Below are 18,934 nucleotides of genomic sequence, written 5' to 3'. Positions count from 1 at the left end.
TCAAATCACATAAAGAAGCAGACCATGATTGCTTCTACAAACCCCCAAATCAAGAGAATCAAAACTTTTCCCAGATGAAGATACATTCCTGGAATTGCCAGATATAGAATATAAAAAAACTATCATACAGGATGATTCAAGACACCAGGGATGACCTCCGAAATTAAATAAGACAATCTACAGAAAAAGCCAAGGAACACACAGATAATGCAGTTGAAGAAATTAAAAAGATTCAAGAACATAATGAAAAATGTAATCAGCTGCAAGAATCCATAGAGAGACAGCATTCAGAAATTCAAAAGATTAACAATAAAATTACAGAATTAGACAACTCAATAGGAAGCCAGAGGAGCAGAATTGAGGAATTTGGATGCAGAACTGGGGAGATGGAGGATAAGGTAATTGGCACCAATATATTTGAAGAAAAATCAAATAAAAGAATTTTTAAAAATGACTCTATCATGTGGGACTCTATCAAGAATGACTTGTGTGCAATTGGAATTCCAGAACAGGGAGGGATAAAAGAAAATACAGAGAAAAAAGTTGAAGATCTGTTGGCAGAAAACTTCCCTGGCATCGTGAAAAGTGAAAGGATATCTATCCAAGATGCTCATCAGACCCCATACAAGATAGATCCCAAAGGAAAATCACCAAGACATATTATCATCAAACTTGCCAAAACCACAGATAAAGAGAAAATTTTAAAAGCAGCCAGGGATAAACTAAAAGTCACCTACAAAGGAGAATCAATAAGAATAAGTTCGGACTCCTCAGCAGAAACCATGCGGGCAAGAAGGCAATGGGATGACATATATATAGACCACTGAAGGAGAAAAACTGCCAGCCAAGAATCATATATCCAGCAAAACTCTCAGATATGAAGGTGAAATTAAAACATTTACAGATAAACACAAGCTTAGAGAATTTGCAAAAACCGAACCAAAGCTACAAGAATTACTAAAGGAAATTCTTCGGTCAGAAAATCAATAATATCAGATATCAGCACAACACAAGGGCCCAGAACAGAACATCCTGATATCAACTCAGATAGGGAAATCACAAAAACAAAATAAGATTAATTTTTAAAAAGCTCAAAACAGGGAATCATTGATGTCATTATGGAAAAGATTACAATAATCAAAAAAGAGAGACTAAATACAGGAGGCATAGATCTTCCATATGGAGAGAAAACCAAGGTGATATAGGGTGATACAAGTTAGGTTTTTACTTAGAAAAATAGGGGTAAATATTAAGGTAACCACAAAGAGGTCTAACAATTCCATACTTCAAAATAAAAACCAAGATAAATATAACGACTCAGCAAAAATAAATTCAACTACAATGAAAATGAGGAACACACGATTTACAAAGAAAAACTTCTCAGCACAAAAAAGTAAATGGAAAAATCAAATTGTCAACAACACACAAAAAAGGCATCAAAATAACACCACTAAACTCCTCTATAATTATGCTCAATGTAAATGGACTAAATGCACCAAAAAAGAGAAAGAGAGTTGCAGAATGGATTATAAAACATAATCCAGCTCTTTGCTGCCTACAAGAGACACACCTTAGAATTAGAGACACAAACAAACTAAAACACAAAGGATGGGGGAAAAAATCAGCAAAAAACAATCAAAAAAGAGCAGGAGTGGCAATATTAATTTCTGACAAAATAGACTTTAAAGTAAAATCCACCATAAAGGATTAAGAAGGACACTACATAATGATTAAAGGGAAAATTTATCAGGAAGATATAACTGTATTAAATATTCATGTACCTAACGACAAGGCTGCAATATACATAAATGCTATCAGCATTGAAAAGTGAGATAGACACCTCCACAATTATAGAGAACATAAAAAACAATTGAAAAAGTTAACAACCAAAAGCTGCATCTTTGAAAAAATTAACAAAATTGATAAACCATTGGCCAGACTGACTAAAGAAGTACAGGAAAGGAAAGAAATAACCCGAATAAGAAATGAGATGGGCCATATCACAACAGACCCAACTGAAACTGAAAGAATCATATCAGATTACTAAGAAAAACTGTACTCCAACAAATTTGAAAACCTAGAGGAAATGGATGAATTCCTAGAAACACACTACCTACCTAAACTAACACAAACAGAAGCAGAACAACTAAAGAGACCCATAACAAAAAAAAAAAAAAGAGATTGAAAAGGTAATCAAAAAAACTCCCAACAGAAAAAAAGCCCTGGCCCTGACAGCTTCACTGCGGAGTTTTACCAAACTTTCAGAGAAGAGTTAACACCGCTACTACTAAAGGTATTTCAAAGCATAGAAAAAGATGGAATACTCCCTAACTCATTCTATGAAGTCAGCCTATCCCTGATACCAAAACCAGCTAAAGACACCACAAAAAAGAAAATTACAGACCTATATCCCTCATGAACTTGGATGCAAAAATCCTCAACAAAATTCTAGCCAATAGAATTCAACAATGTTATCAAAAAAATAATTCACCATGACCAAGTGGGATTTGTACCAGGTATGCAGGGATGGTTCAGCATTAGAAAAACAATATAATCCATTGTATAAATAAAACAAAAGACAAGAACCACATGATTTTATCAATTGATACAGAAAAGGCATTTGACAAAGTTCAACATCCATTCATGATAAAAACTCTCAGCAAAATCGGAATAGAAGGAAAATTCCTCAACATAATGAAGGGGCATTTATACAAATCCAACAGCCAACATCACCCTACATGGAGAGAGCCTGAAAGCCTTCCCCTTGAGAACGGGAACCAGACAAGGATGTCCTTTATCACCACTCTTATTCAACATTGTGCTGGAGGTCCTAGACAGAGCAATTAGGCTAGATAAAGTAATAAAGCACATCCAGATTGGTAAGGAAGAAGTGAAAGTATCTCTCTTTGCAGATGACATGATCTGATACGCAGAAAACCCTAAAAAATCCTCAAAAAAACTACTGAAACTAATAGAAGAGTTCAGCAGAGTATCAGGTTACAAGATAAACATACAAAAATCAGTTGGATTCCTCTAAACAAACAAAAAGAACATCGAAGAGGCAATCACCAAATCAATACCATTCACAGTAGCCCCTAAGAAGATAAAATACTTAGGAATAAATCTAACCAGAAGCCTAAAAGACCTGTAAAAAGAAAACTACAAGGCACTACTGCAAGAAACCAAAAGAGACCTACATAAGTAGAAAAACATACCTTCCTCATGGATAGGAAGACTTAACATTGTAAAAATGTCTATTCTACCAAAACTCATCTATATATACAATGCAATTCCAATCCAAATCCCAGTGACATTTTCTAATGAGATGGAGAAACAAATCACCAACTTCATATGGAAGGGAAAGAAGCCCCGGATAAGTAAAGCATTACTGAAAAAGAAGAACAAAGTGGGAGGCCTCACTCTACCTGCTTTTAGAACCTATTGTACTGCCACAGTAGTCAAAACAGCCTGATACCGGTACAGCAACAGATACATAGACCAGTGGAACAGAATTGAGAATCCAGACATAAAGCCATCCACTTATGAACAGCTGATATTTGACAAAGGCCCAGTGTCAGTTAACTGGGGAAAAGATAGTCTTTTTAACAAATGGTGCTGGCATAACTGGATATCCATCTGCAAAAAAATGAAATAAAACCCATACCTCAGACCGTGCACAAAAACTAACTCAAAATGGATCAAAGACGTAAACATAAAGTCTAAAACGATAAAGACCATGGAAGAAAAAATAGGGACGTTTAGGAGCCTTAATACATGGCATAAACAGAATAGAAAACATTCCTAAAAATGCCAAAGGGAAATCATGTAACTGGGAGCTCCTAAGAATCAAACACCCGTGCTCATCCAAAGACTTCACCAAAAGAGTAAAAAGATTACTTACAGACTGGGAAAAAGTTTTTATCTATGACATTTCCGATCAGCATCTGATCTCTAAAATCTACATGATCCTGCAAAAACTCAACTACAAAAAGACAAATAACCCAATAAAAAAATGGACAAAGGATATGAACAAACACTTCACTAAAGAAGACAGACATTCAGGTAGCTAACAGATACGTGAGGAAATGCTCACCATCATTAGCCATTAGAGAAATACAAATCAAAATTACAATGAGATTCCATCTCACTCCAACAAGGCTGGCATTAATCCAAAAAACACAAAATAGTAAATGTTGGAGAGGTTTTGGAGAGACTGGAACACTTACACACTGCTGGTGGGAATGTAAAATGGTACAACCACTTTGGAAATTGATTCAGCACTTTCTTTAAAAAGCTAGAAATAGAACTACCATATGCTCCTGCAGTCCCTCTCCTTGGAATATATCCTAGAGAAATAAGAGCCTTTACATGAACAGATATATGCACACCCATGTTCACTGCAGCACTGTTTACAATAGCGAAAAGATGGACTCAACCAAGGTGCCCATCAACAGATGAATGGATAAGTAAATTATGGTATGTTTACGCGATGGAATATTACACATCAATAGAGAACAATGATGAATCCCTGAAACATTTCATAACATGGAAGAATCTGGAACGCATGCTGAGTGAAATTAGCTGCAAAAGGACAAATATTGTATAAAACCACTTATAAGAACTGAAGAAACAGTTTAAGCAGGGAAGAAAATACTCTTTGATGGTTATGAGAGGGGGAGGGCAGTATGGAGGGAGAGGCGTATTCACTAATTAGATAGTAGATAGGTTTCATTTTAGGTGAAGGGTAAGACGATACACAATACTGGAGAGGTCAACGCAAATGGACTAAACCAAAAACAAAGAAGTTTCCTTAAAAAACTGAACACTTCAAAGGCCAGCATAGCAGGGGCAGGGGTTTGAGGACCATGGTTTCAGGGGACATCTAAGTCAATTGGCATAATAAAATCTATTAAGAAAACATTCTGCATCTCACTTTGGGGGGTGCCGTCTGGGGTCTTAAACACTAGCAAGCAGCCATCTAAGATGGATCAGTTGGTCTCAACCCACCTGGAAAAAGGAAGAATGAAGGACACCAAAGGCACATAATAATTATGAGCCTAAGAGACAAAAAGAACCACATAAACCAGGAGTACATCAGCCTGAGACCAGAAGAGCTAGACGGTACCTGGCCACAACCAATGAGAGCCCTGACAGGGCACTCAACAGAGAAACCCTGAGGGAGCAGGAAAGCAGTGGGATGCAGACCCCAAATTCTTGTAAAAAGACCAGACCTAATGGTCAGACTGGTACTGGAGGAACCCCGGAGACCATGGACCCCAGTCTTTCTGTTACCCCGGGGCAGGAACCATTCCCAAAGCCAACTCTTCAGAGAAGGATTGGACTGGAATAGGGAATGGCAAATGAGACTGGTGAAGAGCAAGCTTCTTGGATGAAGTCGACACATGAGACTATGTTGCATCTCCTGTCTGGAGAGGAGATGAGAGGGCAGAGGTGGCCAGAAGCTACCTGAATGTACACGAGGAGAGTGGAGGGAAGTACTGTGCTATCTCATCAGAGGGAGAGCAATTAGGAGTGTATTGCAAGGTGTATGTAAATTTTTGTATGAGAGACTGACCTGATTTGTAAACTTTCACTTAAAGCACAATAAAAATTATTTAAATAAATAAATAAACTAGAACTTGAAAACTTAAAATAAAATAGATATGCTTAGGGTTTAACGTATTAAGGAAAGAGCAATGTCAAAAACTGGAACTATAATAAGGTGATAAATACAAGAAGCAAATAAAGAGTGTACACTGAAATAAACTGCGTATCAATACCCCAAAGTATTACAAAAAAAAAAATTGAATATTAATCCTGCGTGTCTTATAGAACTATTGTGAAAATGAAATAAGATATGGGAAAATCCCTTGTAAATGAAAACATAAAACATTACTGTAAATGTAAGGCATTATCACTGACTTCTACTGTTCCACAGAAAAGCAGCGATCTATATATTTTGAAATAAAGTAATTATGTGATATAAATGTATTGCTTTAATATTTGTATGCAAAATAATGTCGTTAAAATTATACATGTATACCATATTCTAGTCTAGGAAACCCTGGTGGTGTAGTGGTTAAGAGTTAAACTGCTAATCAAAAGGTCAGCAGTTCGAATCCACCAGGCGCTCCTTGGAAACTCTATGGGGCAGTTCTACTCTGTCTTATAAGGTTGCTATGAGTCAGAATCGACTTGACGGCAACAGATTTGGTTCTGGGGCTTTTTTTTTTTTTGCCATACTCTAAAATAGATTTTAACTTATATTTTGTATTATTTCAACTTTAGCACAGAAGTTGGGTCTGTTTGAACCTCCTCCATTGCCACTATCAACAGACGAATGGGAAAAAGTGAAACAAAGATCCATCATGCAAGGGGATTCTCTGCATCCGTGCCCAATCTGTAAAGAAGAGTTTGAACTTCATCCTCAGGTGTTTATCATGAAGATCAGCTAAATGAGTTTAATGGAGCTGTTTTCTAGTGACTAGGCACTGATTTGGAGCTTAAGATCCCAGGCTTCTTTTTTCCAGTTTCATCCTCCTATGTGACCCTTAAATCCATCCATTTTCCTCTCCATTAATTAAAGTGTGTGTGAGAAAGAGCAAAAAACCCTCATGAAACAGTTTTATTTGCCAAATCATATTAATTTTCAAGTACAAAAGAAATTATTCCATTCCACTAGCCTTAAACAGTTGAAAAGTGAAGGAAGCAACTGATAAGAGAAGGCAGAGAACCACTTTTATCCCCGGGCAGGCAGGAAGAAAACAAAAGTAATTTTTACATTGTTTTGTGAGAGGCAGGGCCAAGATGGTGGAATAGCCAGATGCTTCCAGCGATCCCTCTTACAACAAAGACCTGAATAATCAAGTGAAATGATTTTATTTATGACAAGCTAGGAGCCCTGAACACCAAAGGCAAAGTTAGAAAACGGAATGAGTGTCAGGGGAAGGAAGAATCGGTTCTGAAGTGGAGAGGCGTTACCGGACCTGAATTGCTGGGATCCCTCAGGCACCATTCCCAGGAGTGACTGCGGCAGGCTGATAGCATTCGGCCTCAGTTTTCTCAGGTAGAAGCAGCCAGCCACATAGCCTACTCACACCTCCAGACCCAGAGAAGACGGCGCTCTCGGCAAAAGCTAAGTTCTTGTGTATATTTTACCATGCCCCCCGCCCTCTAAGCTGGCTTCTGTGGCTGTTGATTTCCCTGGGCCTGAGATAGGCCCATTTGAGTGCCCCGAGCCGTGCTTCCAGACTTGAAGAAGGAATAAATTCACAACAGCGGGAAAAGATAATTTGTCAGCTCCACTAACCTGGGGAGCTCAGGAGAGAAGCAGCTTCTGTCCAGGCATAAATGGTCTGTAGACTTTGAATACCTTTCCGCCTGCATGGACCTGTGTGGGCCTGTTCAGGAGAATAGACCCTTGCTGGCAGACTGCAACTGTTTAAGCTGGCAGTGGAGAGGTGGGCGTTTGATATTTCATACCACCTGGTGTATTAAACAGGGTCCTCACCCACATCAGGAGCATAAGGACTGCTGGCTCCACTCAGGTCACCCAGCCACCCAGTACAGCGGTCCAAGGATAACTGGTACCTCCCAGTCCTTACAACCAAAAGCACTGGGTGCTCATGGCCCATCCGCAGAACCCACCCACCAGTATGCTCTAGGGAACAAGGACAAGCTTCCCTCAGAGACACTCTGGGGACATTTCTCAGCCCCCTGCCTTGTTCAGAGCATGACCCCCTGCTGGAACCACATACTGGTACCTACACCAAACACCCCTGCCCCTCTAAGACAGTAGGACAAAGCCTGTACCACACACTTGATGACCTGCTACCTGGACACCTGAGCTGAATCCACACAAGAAAAATGAATGGACTCATAAGCTCATATACCTGATAACAGCTCTAGCCATCTGGTGACAGGACATCAGAGCTTCAAAGGTGAAAATGATCAAGCTAGCTCACTGAAGCAAAGCATTTGGGCATATCAAAATAAAACAAGAAACTAGGATACAGTAAGCAAACATAAAATAAACTAATACAATAACTTATCAATGACTTGGAGACAACAGTCAGTATCAAACCACAGAAACAAACAGACCATGATTGCTTCAACAAGCTCTCAAAACAGAGAATCGAAGGATCTTCTGGATGAAGGTGCCTTTCTGGAATTACCGAATGCAGAATACAAAAGTTTAATATACAGAACTCTTAAAGACATCAGGAAGCAGATTGGGCAATATGCAGAACAAGCCAATGAACACACAGATAAAACAGTCTAAGAAATAAAGGTTATTCAAAAACAATGAAAAATTTAATAAGCTGCAAGAATCCATAGAGAGACAGCAAACAGAAATTCAGATTAACAATAAAATTACAGAATTAGACAACCCAACAGAAAGAGGAGCAGAATCGAGCAAGTGGAAGGCAGAATTGGTGCACTTGAAGATAAAGCACTTGGCAGCAATATATTTGAATAAAAATCAGATAAAAGAATTTAAAAAAATGAAGAACCTTAAGAATCATGTGGGACTCTATCAAGAGCAGTAACCTTACAAGTGATTGAAGTACCAGAACAGGGAGGGATAACAGAAAATACAGAGAGAATTGTTGAAGACATGTTGGTGGAAAACTTCCCTAATATCATGAAGGATGAGAAGATACCAGTCCAAGATGCTCATCAAACTCCACATAAGGTAGATTTTAAAACAAAGTCACCAAGACATATTATAATCAAACTTGCCAAAACCAAAGATAAAGAGAGAATTTTAAGAGCAGCTAGGCATAAACGAAAAGTCACCTACAAAGGACAGTCAATAAGAATAAGCTTGGACTACTGGACAGAAACTGTAGAGGCAAGATGGCAATGGGATGACTTGTCTAAAGCACTGAAGGAAAAAAGTGCCAACGAAGAATCATATATCCAGCAAAACTGTCTCTCAAATTTGAAGGTGAAATTAGGACATTTCCAGATAAACAGAAGTTTAGGGAATTCATAAAAAACAAACCAAAACTAAAAGAAATACTAAAGGGAGTACTTTGGTTAGAAAATCAACAATACCAGGTATCAACCCAAGACTAGAACACTGGACAGAGCAATCAGATGTTAACCCAGACCGGGAAATCACAAAAATAAATGAAGGTTAAAAACCTGCTCAAAACAGGGAAACACTGATGTCATCATGTAAAAGAAGACAACATTAAAATAATAGAGAAGGACTAAGAAATGTAGTCAGAGATCTTTCATATGAAGAGGAAGACAAGGGGATATAAAGAAATAAAAGTTAGGTTGAAACTTTTAGGGGTAAATATTAAGGTAACCATAAGGGAGACTAACTATCCTACTCATCAAAACAAAATACAAGAAAAAAAAATAGAGAGTAGAAACAAAATCAACAACAACTACTTATGAGGAAAAGACAATATATAAAGATAAACTACTTAGCACTAAACTCATACCTATCCATAATTACAATGGATGTAAACGGACAAATTACACTGAGTGGCAAAATGGATACAAAAACATGATCCATCTATATGCTGCATACAAGAGGAATACCTTAGACTTAAAGACACAAACAAAAACACAAGAATGGAAAAAATATATCAAGCAAACAATCAAAAAAGAGCAGGAGTGGCAATATTAATATCTGACAAAATAGACTTTAAAGTGAAATCCATCATAAAGGATAAGGAAGGACACTACATAATGATTAAAGGGACAATTTACCAGGAGGACATAACCATATAAACGTTTACACACCCAACGACAGGGCTTCAAGATACATAAAACAAACTCTAACGTCATTGAAAAGGGAGATACACATCCACGATTATAATAGGAGACTTAAACACACCACTTTCGGTGAAGGACAGGACATCAAGGAAGAAACTCAAAGACACGGAAGATCTAAATGCCACAATCAACCAAGTCAATCTTATAGACATACAGAACACTCCACCCAATGGCTGCCAAGTATACTTTCTTTTCTAGTGCACATGGAACATTTTCTAGAATAGACCACATATTAGGTCATAAAGCAAGCCTTTGCAGAATCCAAAACATCGAAATATTACAAAGCATCTTTTCTGACCATAAGGCCATAAAAGTAGAAATCAATAACAGAAAAACCAGGGAAAAGAAATCAAACACTTGGAAACTGCACAATACCCTGCTCAAAAAAGACTGAGTTATAGAAGACATTAAGAATGGAATAAAGAAATTCATAGAATCCAATAAGAATGAAAACACTTCCTATCAGAACCTTTCGGACACAGCGGAAGCAGTGCTCAGAGGTCAATTTATACCAATAAATACACACATAGAAAAGAAGAGCCAAAATCAAAGAACTGTCTCTACAACTTGAACAAATAGAGTGAGAGCAACGAAAGAAACCGTTAGGCACCAGAAGAAAATAAAAATTAGAGCAGAATTAAATGAATTAGAGAACAGAAAAACAATTCAAAGAGTTAACGACCAAAGGCTGGTTCTTTGAAAAAAATAACAAAATTGATAAACTATTGGCCAGACTGACTAAAGAAATACAGGAAACAACCCAAATAAGAAATAAGATGGGCCATATCACAACAGACCCAACTGAAATGAAAAGAATCACATCAGATTACTATGAAAAATTGTACTCTAGCAAATTTGAAAACCTTGAAATGGATGAATTCCTAGAAACACTACCTACCTAAACTAATACAAACAGAGGTAGAACAACTAAAGAGACCCATGACAAAAGAAGAGATTGAAAAGGTAATCAAAAAACTCCCAACAACAACAACAAAAAAAAAACCCTGGCCCGGATGGCTTCACTGCAGAGTTCTATCAAACTTTCAGAGAAGAATTAACACCACTACTACTAAAGCTATTTCAGAACATAGAAAAGGACGGAGTACTCCCAAACTCATTCTATGAAGCCAGCCTATCCCTGATACCAAAACCAGCTAAAGACACCACAAAAAAGAAAATTACAGACCTATATCCCTCATGAACTTGGATGCAAAAATCCTCAACAAAATTCTAGCCAACAGAATTCAACAACATATCAAAAAAAAAAAAAATTCACCATGACCAAGTGGGATTCATACCAGGTATGCAAGGATGGCTCAACATTAGAAAAACAATGTAATCCATCATATAAATAAAAGACAAGAACCACATGATTTTATCAATTGATGCAGAAAAGGCATTTGACAAAGTTCAACACCGATTCATGATAAAAACTCTCAGCAAAATCGGAATAGAAGGAAAATTCCTCAACATAATGAAGGGCATTTATACAAAGCCAACAGCCAACATCACCCTACATGGAGAGAGCCTGAAAGCCTTCCCCTTGAGAATGGGAACCAAACAAGGATGTCCTTTATCACCACACTTATTCAGCATTGTGCTGGATGTCCTAGACGGAGCAATTAGGCTACATAAGTAATAAAGCACATCCAGATTGGTAAGGAAGAAGTGAAAGTATCTCTCTTTGCAGATGACATGATCTGATACGCAGAAAACCCTAAAAAATCCTCAAAAAAACTACTGAAACTAATAGAAGAGTTCAGCAGAGTATCAGGTTACAAGATAAACATACAAAAATCAGTTGGATTCCTCTACACAAACAAAAAGAACATCGAAGAGGCAATCACCAAATCAATACCATTCACAGTAGCCCCTAAGAAGATAAAATACTTAGGCATGAGTCTAACAAGAAGCCTAACAAGAAGCCTAAAAGACCTCTACAAAAAAAAACTACGAGGCACTACTGCAAGAAACCAAAAGACACCTACATAAGTGGAAAAACATACCTTCCTCATGGATAGGAAGACTTAACATTGTAAAAATGTCTATTCTACCAAAAGCCATATATATACAATGCAATTCCAATCCAAATTCCAGTGACATTTTCTAATGAGATGGAGAAACAAATCACCAACTTCATATGGAAGGGAAAGAAGCCCCGGATAAGTTAAAGCATTACTGAAAAAGAAGAACAAAGTGGGAGGCCTCACTCTACCTGCTTTTAGAACCTATTATACTGCCACAGTAGTCAAAACAGCCTGATACCGGTACAGCAACAGATAGATAGACCAGTGGAACAGAATTGAGAATCCAGACATAAAGCCATCCACTTATGAACAGCTGATATTTGACAAAGGCCCAGTGTCAGTTAACTGGGGAAAAGACAGTCTTTTTAACAAATGGTGCTGGCATAACTGGATATCCATCTGCAAAAAAATGAAATAAAACCCATACCTCAGACCGTGCACAAAAACTAACTCAAAATGGATCAAACACCTAAACATAAAGTCTAAAACGATAAAGACCATGGAAGAAAAAATAGGGACGTTTAGGAACCTTAATACATGGCATAAACAGAATAGAAAACATTCCTAAAAATGCCGAAGAGAAATCACATAACTGGGAGCTCCTAAGAATCAAACACCTGTGCTCATCCAAAGACTTCACCAAAAGAGTAAAAAGATTACTTACAAACTGGGAAAAAGTTTTTATCTATGACATTTCCGATCAGCATCTGATCTCTAAAATCTACCTGATCCTGCAAAAACTCAACTACAAAAAGACAAATAACCCAGTAAAAAAAAATGGACAAAGGATATGAACAAACACTTCACTAAAGAAGACAGACATTCAGGTAGCTAACAGATACGTGAGGAAATGCTCACCATCATTAGCCATTAGAGAAATACAAATCAAAATTACAATGAGATTCCATCTCACTCCAACAAGGCTGGCATTAATCCAAAAAACACAAAATAGTAAATGTTGGAGAGGTTTTGGAGAGACTGGAACACTTACACACTGCTGGTGGGAATGTAAAATGGTACAACCACTTTGGAAATTGATTCAGCACTTTCTTTAAAAAGCTAGAAATAGAACTACCATATGCTCCTGCAATCCCTCTCCTTGGAATATATCCTAGAGAAATAAGAGCCTTTACATGAACAGATATATGCACACCCATGTTCACTGCAGCACTGTTTACAATAGCAAAAAGATGGACTCAACCAAGGTGCCCATCAACAGATGAATGGATAAGTAAATTATGGCATATTTACACAATGGAATATTACACATCAATAGAGAACAATGATGAATCCCTGAAACATTTCATAACATGGAAGAATCTGGAAGGCATGCTGAGTGAAATTAGTCAGCTGTGAAAGGACAAATATTGTATAAGACCACTATTATAAGAATTGGGGAAATAGTTTAAACAGAGAAGTAAATATTCTTTGATGCTTACGAGGGGGGTAGGGAAAGGGAGGGAGAGGTGTTTTCACTAATTAGATAGTAGATAAGCAGTATTTTAGGTGAAGGGAAAGACAACACACAATACAGGCGGGGTCAGCACAACTGGGCTAAACCAAAAGCAGAGAAGTTTCCTGAATAAACTGCTCCAAAGGCCAGCGTAGCAGGGGCAGCAGTTTGGGGCCATGGTTTCAGGGGACATCTAAGTCAATTGACATAATAAAATCTATTAAGAAAACATTCTGCATCCCACTTTGGAGAGTGGTGGCTGGTGTCTTAAATGCTAGCAAGCAGCTGTCTAAGATGCATCAATTGGTGTCAACCCACCTGGAGCAAAGGAGAATGAAGAACACCAAAGACACAAGGTAATTATGAGCCCAAGACACAGAAAGGGCCACATGAACCAGAGACTGCATCAGCCTGAGACCAGAAGAACTAGATGGTGCCCAGCTACAACTGATGACTGTCCTGACAGGGAACACAACAGAGAACCCCTGAGGGAGCAGGAGAGCAGTGCGTTGCAGACCCCAGATTCTCATAAAAAGACCAGACTTAATGGTCTGACTGAGACTAGAAGGACCCCGGAGGTCATGGTCCCCAGACCTTCTGTTAGCCCAAGACAGGAACCATTCCCAAAGCCAACTGTTCCGACGGGGATTGGACTAGCCTATGGTTTTTTTATGGGATAGACAGTGGTGAAGAACAAGCTTTTTGGATCAAGTAGACACATGATTGGCATCTCCTGTCTGATGGGAAGATGAGTGGGTAGAGGGGGTCAGAAGCTGACCGAATGGATACAAAAACAGTGGAGGGAAGGAGTGTGCTGTGTCATTAGGAGGAGAGTGTAGGAGTATATAGCAAGGTGTTTATAAATTTTTGTATGATAGTCCAACTTGATTTGTAAACTTTCACTTAAAGCACAATAAAAATTAAAAAAAAAAAAAAAAGAATTGACTTAAGACAAACACACAAAAAAAGGTGTTTTGTGAATTAGGATCATAGAAGAAAAGAAAAAGCTAGATACCTCCAAAGAATTTGTAGAAGAATCCTTAAGAAAAATAAAATCTCTTAATTTTTATTTTTATTTGTGAAGTTTTCCCATAGTAAGATTGGTGGCATTGACCTGAATTTACAGATAATATATAATCCATGTCAGAGGTGTTTTTCTATATATATTTTGTCAATTTAACTGAATTGTAATCTCCTGGAAGTTAGAGACACTTATATTCTTGGTATTATTTTTAATAATTATTTTTAGTGGTTGCCCTAGAGCGATTTCCCCCAATATGTAAGTGTGCTTGCTACATAGCAGGCACTCTGATATTTGCTGAAAAAATACAGCAAATATAGTTAAAACTAGGCTTAGGCTTCGTAGCCTGGGAACCTCAGGCTTTACTCACTACCCTGGCACATGAACCCTCAACCTTAATTTGTTTTATTAAGTTTCATCGGTAGTAAGTAAGGTCACAATCATAAAACATTTGTTTTTTTAACTATTTCAAATTCACTATTTTAAATGTAGTTGCATTCTAGTTCTCCATCAGGACCTAGTCTGACATATGTGAAAGTTGGGTATTTTAGAAAGATTTTAACCTTTAAACAAAAGAATTGCCATCTAGGATAATACAGTGTTGTAGTATCAAATAAAATCGTAGTATAGCAGAGAATTAATAAAGCTACAAGGGATCTTCTGGGCCTTAGCAACTGTTTTATTAATTATACTATAAATATTTAGCCTGATTGTTTATATGAAGAATGAGAACTTAAAGTTGAATATCTTAAGGGGGAATCAAAATGCATCCTGCTTAATATTTCTTCCACTGAATTTTTTAAATACATCTCTCACTAAATTCTGTTACTTTTGGTTAGTTGTAGAGATACACTATTCTCAATAGAATATTGAAACTTATTGCCAACAAAGAGTAATGCAAAATAAATTGCATTTCTAGTTATCATTCCCTTTTTTAGATTTTTCCTTAATTATAATGAAAGTTGGTATTTTCCCGACATTTATGATTTTAGGATGGTTTCAATTAATCTCATATATTTTTTTTATACCTGAGGAGGTATTATAACCATCTTACAGTTGAGGAAATGAATAATTCAAGTGGTCAGAGTAGGACAGCTGAGAACATTATGGTAGAGTCCAGTTAGAATTTAATCCTAACTTCTAGGACATTTTTTTTTTCTAGGACATTTTTAGTGTACTTACCACGGATTTATAATTTATTTTTGCTATGTCAGACAATGTGTGCCAATAGCAAATCTTAATGGACATTTAAAAGTATATTATTTTAAATGTGTTGTTGTTAGGTGTCATATCGAGTCGGTTCTGACTCATAACAACCCTATGTACAACAGAAGGAAATACTGCCTGGTCCTGCGCCATCTTCACAATCATTACTATGTTTGCAGCCACTGTGTCAACCCATCTCACTGAGGGTCTTCCCCTTCTTCACTGGCCCTCTACTTTACCAAGCATGATGTCCCTCTCCAGGGACTGGTCCCTCCTGACAACATGTCCAAATGTAAGATGAAGTCTGGCCATCCTTGCTTCTAAGGAGCATTCTGGCAATATTCAAATATATAGAATATAATGTTATTCAGTATAGATTGTCAAATAATCTGTTTTTAATAAAATGCTTTGAAAGATTATAAAGAACGAGTGATTGAGTATACAAACGACTGGTATTAGATTAAATGGCAATAATAAAAAAGGATCCATATTGCGGAGTTTATCCAATTTAGACTTACTGTTGGCAATAAGTTTCAAAAAAGGATTTTGAACTTTCTGAGTTCTATTTTTATTCTACTGTTTCTTCTCATTTAAGAAAAAAGTGTGGATTGCATGAAAGCAGGTTTTAGAACTGGAAAGATTTACCAAAATCAGACTGCCTAAGTAGATCTGAGATTTAAGTCTTAAGCAGGGAGTGTTAAAGAATGCACTCATTAAAGTAAGATTCCTGAGAAAAATGCCTTTGCCCACCCCCACCCCTTCCTGAGTCCCACAAGTTTCCTTAACTTTCTTCTCTTGAGAGAAGGAAAAAAAGCCCCTGTAGCTGAAAGCTTTTTCCTTCAGCGGGCTGCTAGCCATTGACCCTTTGTTTTTCCCAGCTCAATAGCACACACTGGTTGTTCTGGCTTCACTCCTTCCTTGGTTCTTCCCTCACTCAGAACCAAATACCTTTTTCTTTAATTCAGTCTAAGCTTCTGTCTTTTGTCACAGCCGAGAACATCACTATTTGGTGGGGACTTTGGGTCACAGAAAGGTGAAGTTTTCTTGCGTGCACACTATCGCTGCATTTGAAAAACAAAAGTGATTCCTATGGCTTCTTAATTTATGCTATTTAAATTTAGCAGTGTCAGAATTACATCTTAATAAAACTGTGATTAAAAAAACAGTGTGATTTGGTTGAACAAAGCATTTTCTTGCTTCCTCCTCTTAGCGTCCCCACGTCCCCCTAGCCCTAAGTCTTTTCCCCCCCTCCACCCCCAATTTGCACTCACTCATGTTATCTTTTTTTTTTTCATGTTATCTACCCAGGAGATACATCGATTTCTTAACTGTTTCATTTTTAAATATAGACTCATTTTAGTAGCTTTGTATCAAACTCCACGTGTTTACTTGATGTTTTAGATTATTGTTAACTTAGTGTTTCTTGTTTAGATTATATAGTTGTGCTTAAGCACTAATATAAATATCAAGGTTATTAATCAACTCTTAATTTTTCAAAAGAAACAACACAGCTTACCTTTGAAGAACTCAGAATTTTTCTTGTAATTCATTCATCTACGTGCTTCTCTTTTAAATGAATTTAAAATTCAAGCGTTTTTTTCTTGTTTTCTTATGAACAGGTGCTGCTTTCATGTTCCCATGTATTTCACAGAGTAAGTAAATGCTGTTTTAACTCGTGTAGTACATCACCCCTGTAACCTACAGAAATCCAGCCCACTCTTATTTGTTTGAAAGTCTCCTAAAAAGTGCCATTTATTTTATCCAAAGCACCATTTATAGTTAGAAACATGACTATAGGCTACAGTACAATTCATCCTGTTTTTAAAATCGTGAATTTTATGTGACAAGAGAACCACAAATGTTTGTATAGCAGATTGTTGCTAACAGTGTACATCAAAGTGAATGACAGCTTAGTGCAGGCGATCTAACTGCGCGTGAGTCTTACACACAAGGGTGACTCACCTTTACACTAGTTGGTTTCAGAGGTTTTTGATGTATCTGCCTGTGTATTCTTGTAAAATATCGTTTTTGGAACAGGTTTCACGAGGAAGGTGTTAACATCTGGTGAAACTTTGCCACTTCATAATCTAAATTGGACTTAGTCTCATAATTATGAGAGAAAAGAACACTGTAATTACATTAGACATAAAAATGTTTATAAGTAATTACTCATAAAATTTTAAGTGAAATGTTTTTCTTCAGGCATGCCTTCAGGCTTTTGAAAAGTTCACAAATAAAAAAACCTGCCCTCTCTGTAGAAAAAACCAGTATCAAACCAGAGTGATTCATGATGGAGCCCGGTTATTCAAAGTCAAGTGCGCCACAAGGTAAGAGTTGCCTCTGCGAATCCACCACAATTCCAGTGCCTAATTAGGCAAAACTCCACGGTAACATAAAAGTACATTGTTAGAAACCAAGCTAATAATAACTCGTTTTAAAAAGATAGAGAGATTTTGTCCATCCTTGTGGCCCTGTGTTTCCCCACTGGCTTGCACAGCACCTGACTTACATTAGGTACAGAAATACCTTTAAAATAAAATCATCACAGCTTCCTTATTTTCAAATGTCTGTGTTTTAGAATCCAAGCCTATTGGAGAGGACATATTGTTAGAAAATGGTACCGAAACCTGAGGAAAACCGTACCACCCAAAGATGCCAAATTAAGGAAAAAATTCTTTGAAGAAAAGGTAGGGATAGATGATTGATTCTTCAGGTGTGAACCCACCCGGGTTTCTGCAGGAGAAAGGCCCGGCAATCTGCTCCCGCAAAGATTATGGCCAGGAAAGCCCCATGGAGTGGCTGAGAGTGGGAGTTGATCCGATGACACACAGCAACGACAGTCCATATACAGAGTTTTTAGTCATCAGCAATAATGCAAGGGATTCATTTGGGGTCAATAAGGTGAAGAGAGGCAGTAAAACCTGGAGATTCACTTCATTTTTTGGACTTTTTCAAAATGGTTGAGATGCTGCTGAAAGTAGTGTTGCAGTTAAGCTGACTTTCCAGCCTGGATGGTAATTCCATAAACCAGAAAAACCCAGACCCAGTGCTGCCAAGTCAGTTCCGACTCCTAGCGACCCTACGGGACAGAGCAGAACCGCCCACCCATAGCGACCCTACAGGACAGAGCAGAACCGCCCACTCCTAGCGACCCTACAGGACAGAGCAGAACTGCCCACCCATAGCGACCCTACAGGACAGAGCAGAACCGCCCACCCATAGCGACCCTACAGGACAGAGCAGAACCGCCCACTCATAGCCACCCTACAGGACAGAGCAGAACCGCCCACCCATAGCGACCCTACAGGACAGAGCAGAACCGCCCGCTCATAGCCACCCTACAGGACAGAGCAGAACCGCCCACTCATAGCCACCCTACAGGACAGAGCAGAACCGCCCACTCATAGCCACCCTAGGACAGAGCAGAACCGC

General features: G+C 37.9%; 1 protein-coding gene across 3 annotated transcripts in view; it reads left to right on the top strand.

The window, feature by feature from the left end:
* Positions 1–18,934, top strand: part of RNF32 (ring finger protein 32) — a 61,533-nt gene that overhangs the window by 18,052 nt on the left and 24,547 nt on the right. For all 3 annotated transcript variants that reach the window (XM_049862916.1, XM_049862914.1, XM_049862917.1), the window contains 4 exons: positions 6,289–6,431; positions 17,122–17,154; positions 17,705–17,829; positions 18,081–18,189. In XM_049862916.1, coding sequence (XP_049718873.1) covers positions 6,289–6,431; positions 17,122–17,154; positions 17,705–17,829; positions 18,081–18,189 — 410 coding nt within the window. The remainder of the gene's footprint in view (positions 1–6,288; positions 6,432–17,121; positions 17,155–17,704; positions 17,830–18,080; positions 18,190–18,934) is intronic.

Source organism: Elephas maximus, chromosome 20 (genome assembly GCF_024166365.1).
Source record: "Elephas maximus indicus isolate mEleMax1 chromosome 20, mEleMax1 primary haplotype, whole genome shotgun sequence".
Lineage (NCBI taxonomy): Eukaryota > Metazoa > Chordata > Mammalia > Proboscidea > Elephantidae > Elephas > Elephas maximus.
The sequence above is the reverse complement of the archived record's forward strand: the minus strand, read 5'-3'. Positions and strand labels throughout refer to the sequence as shown.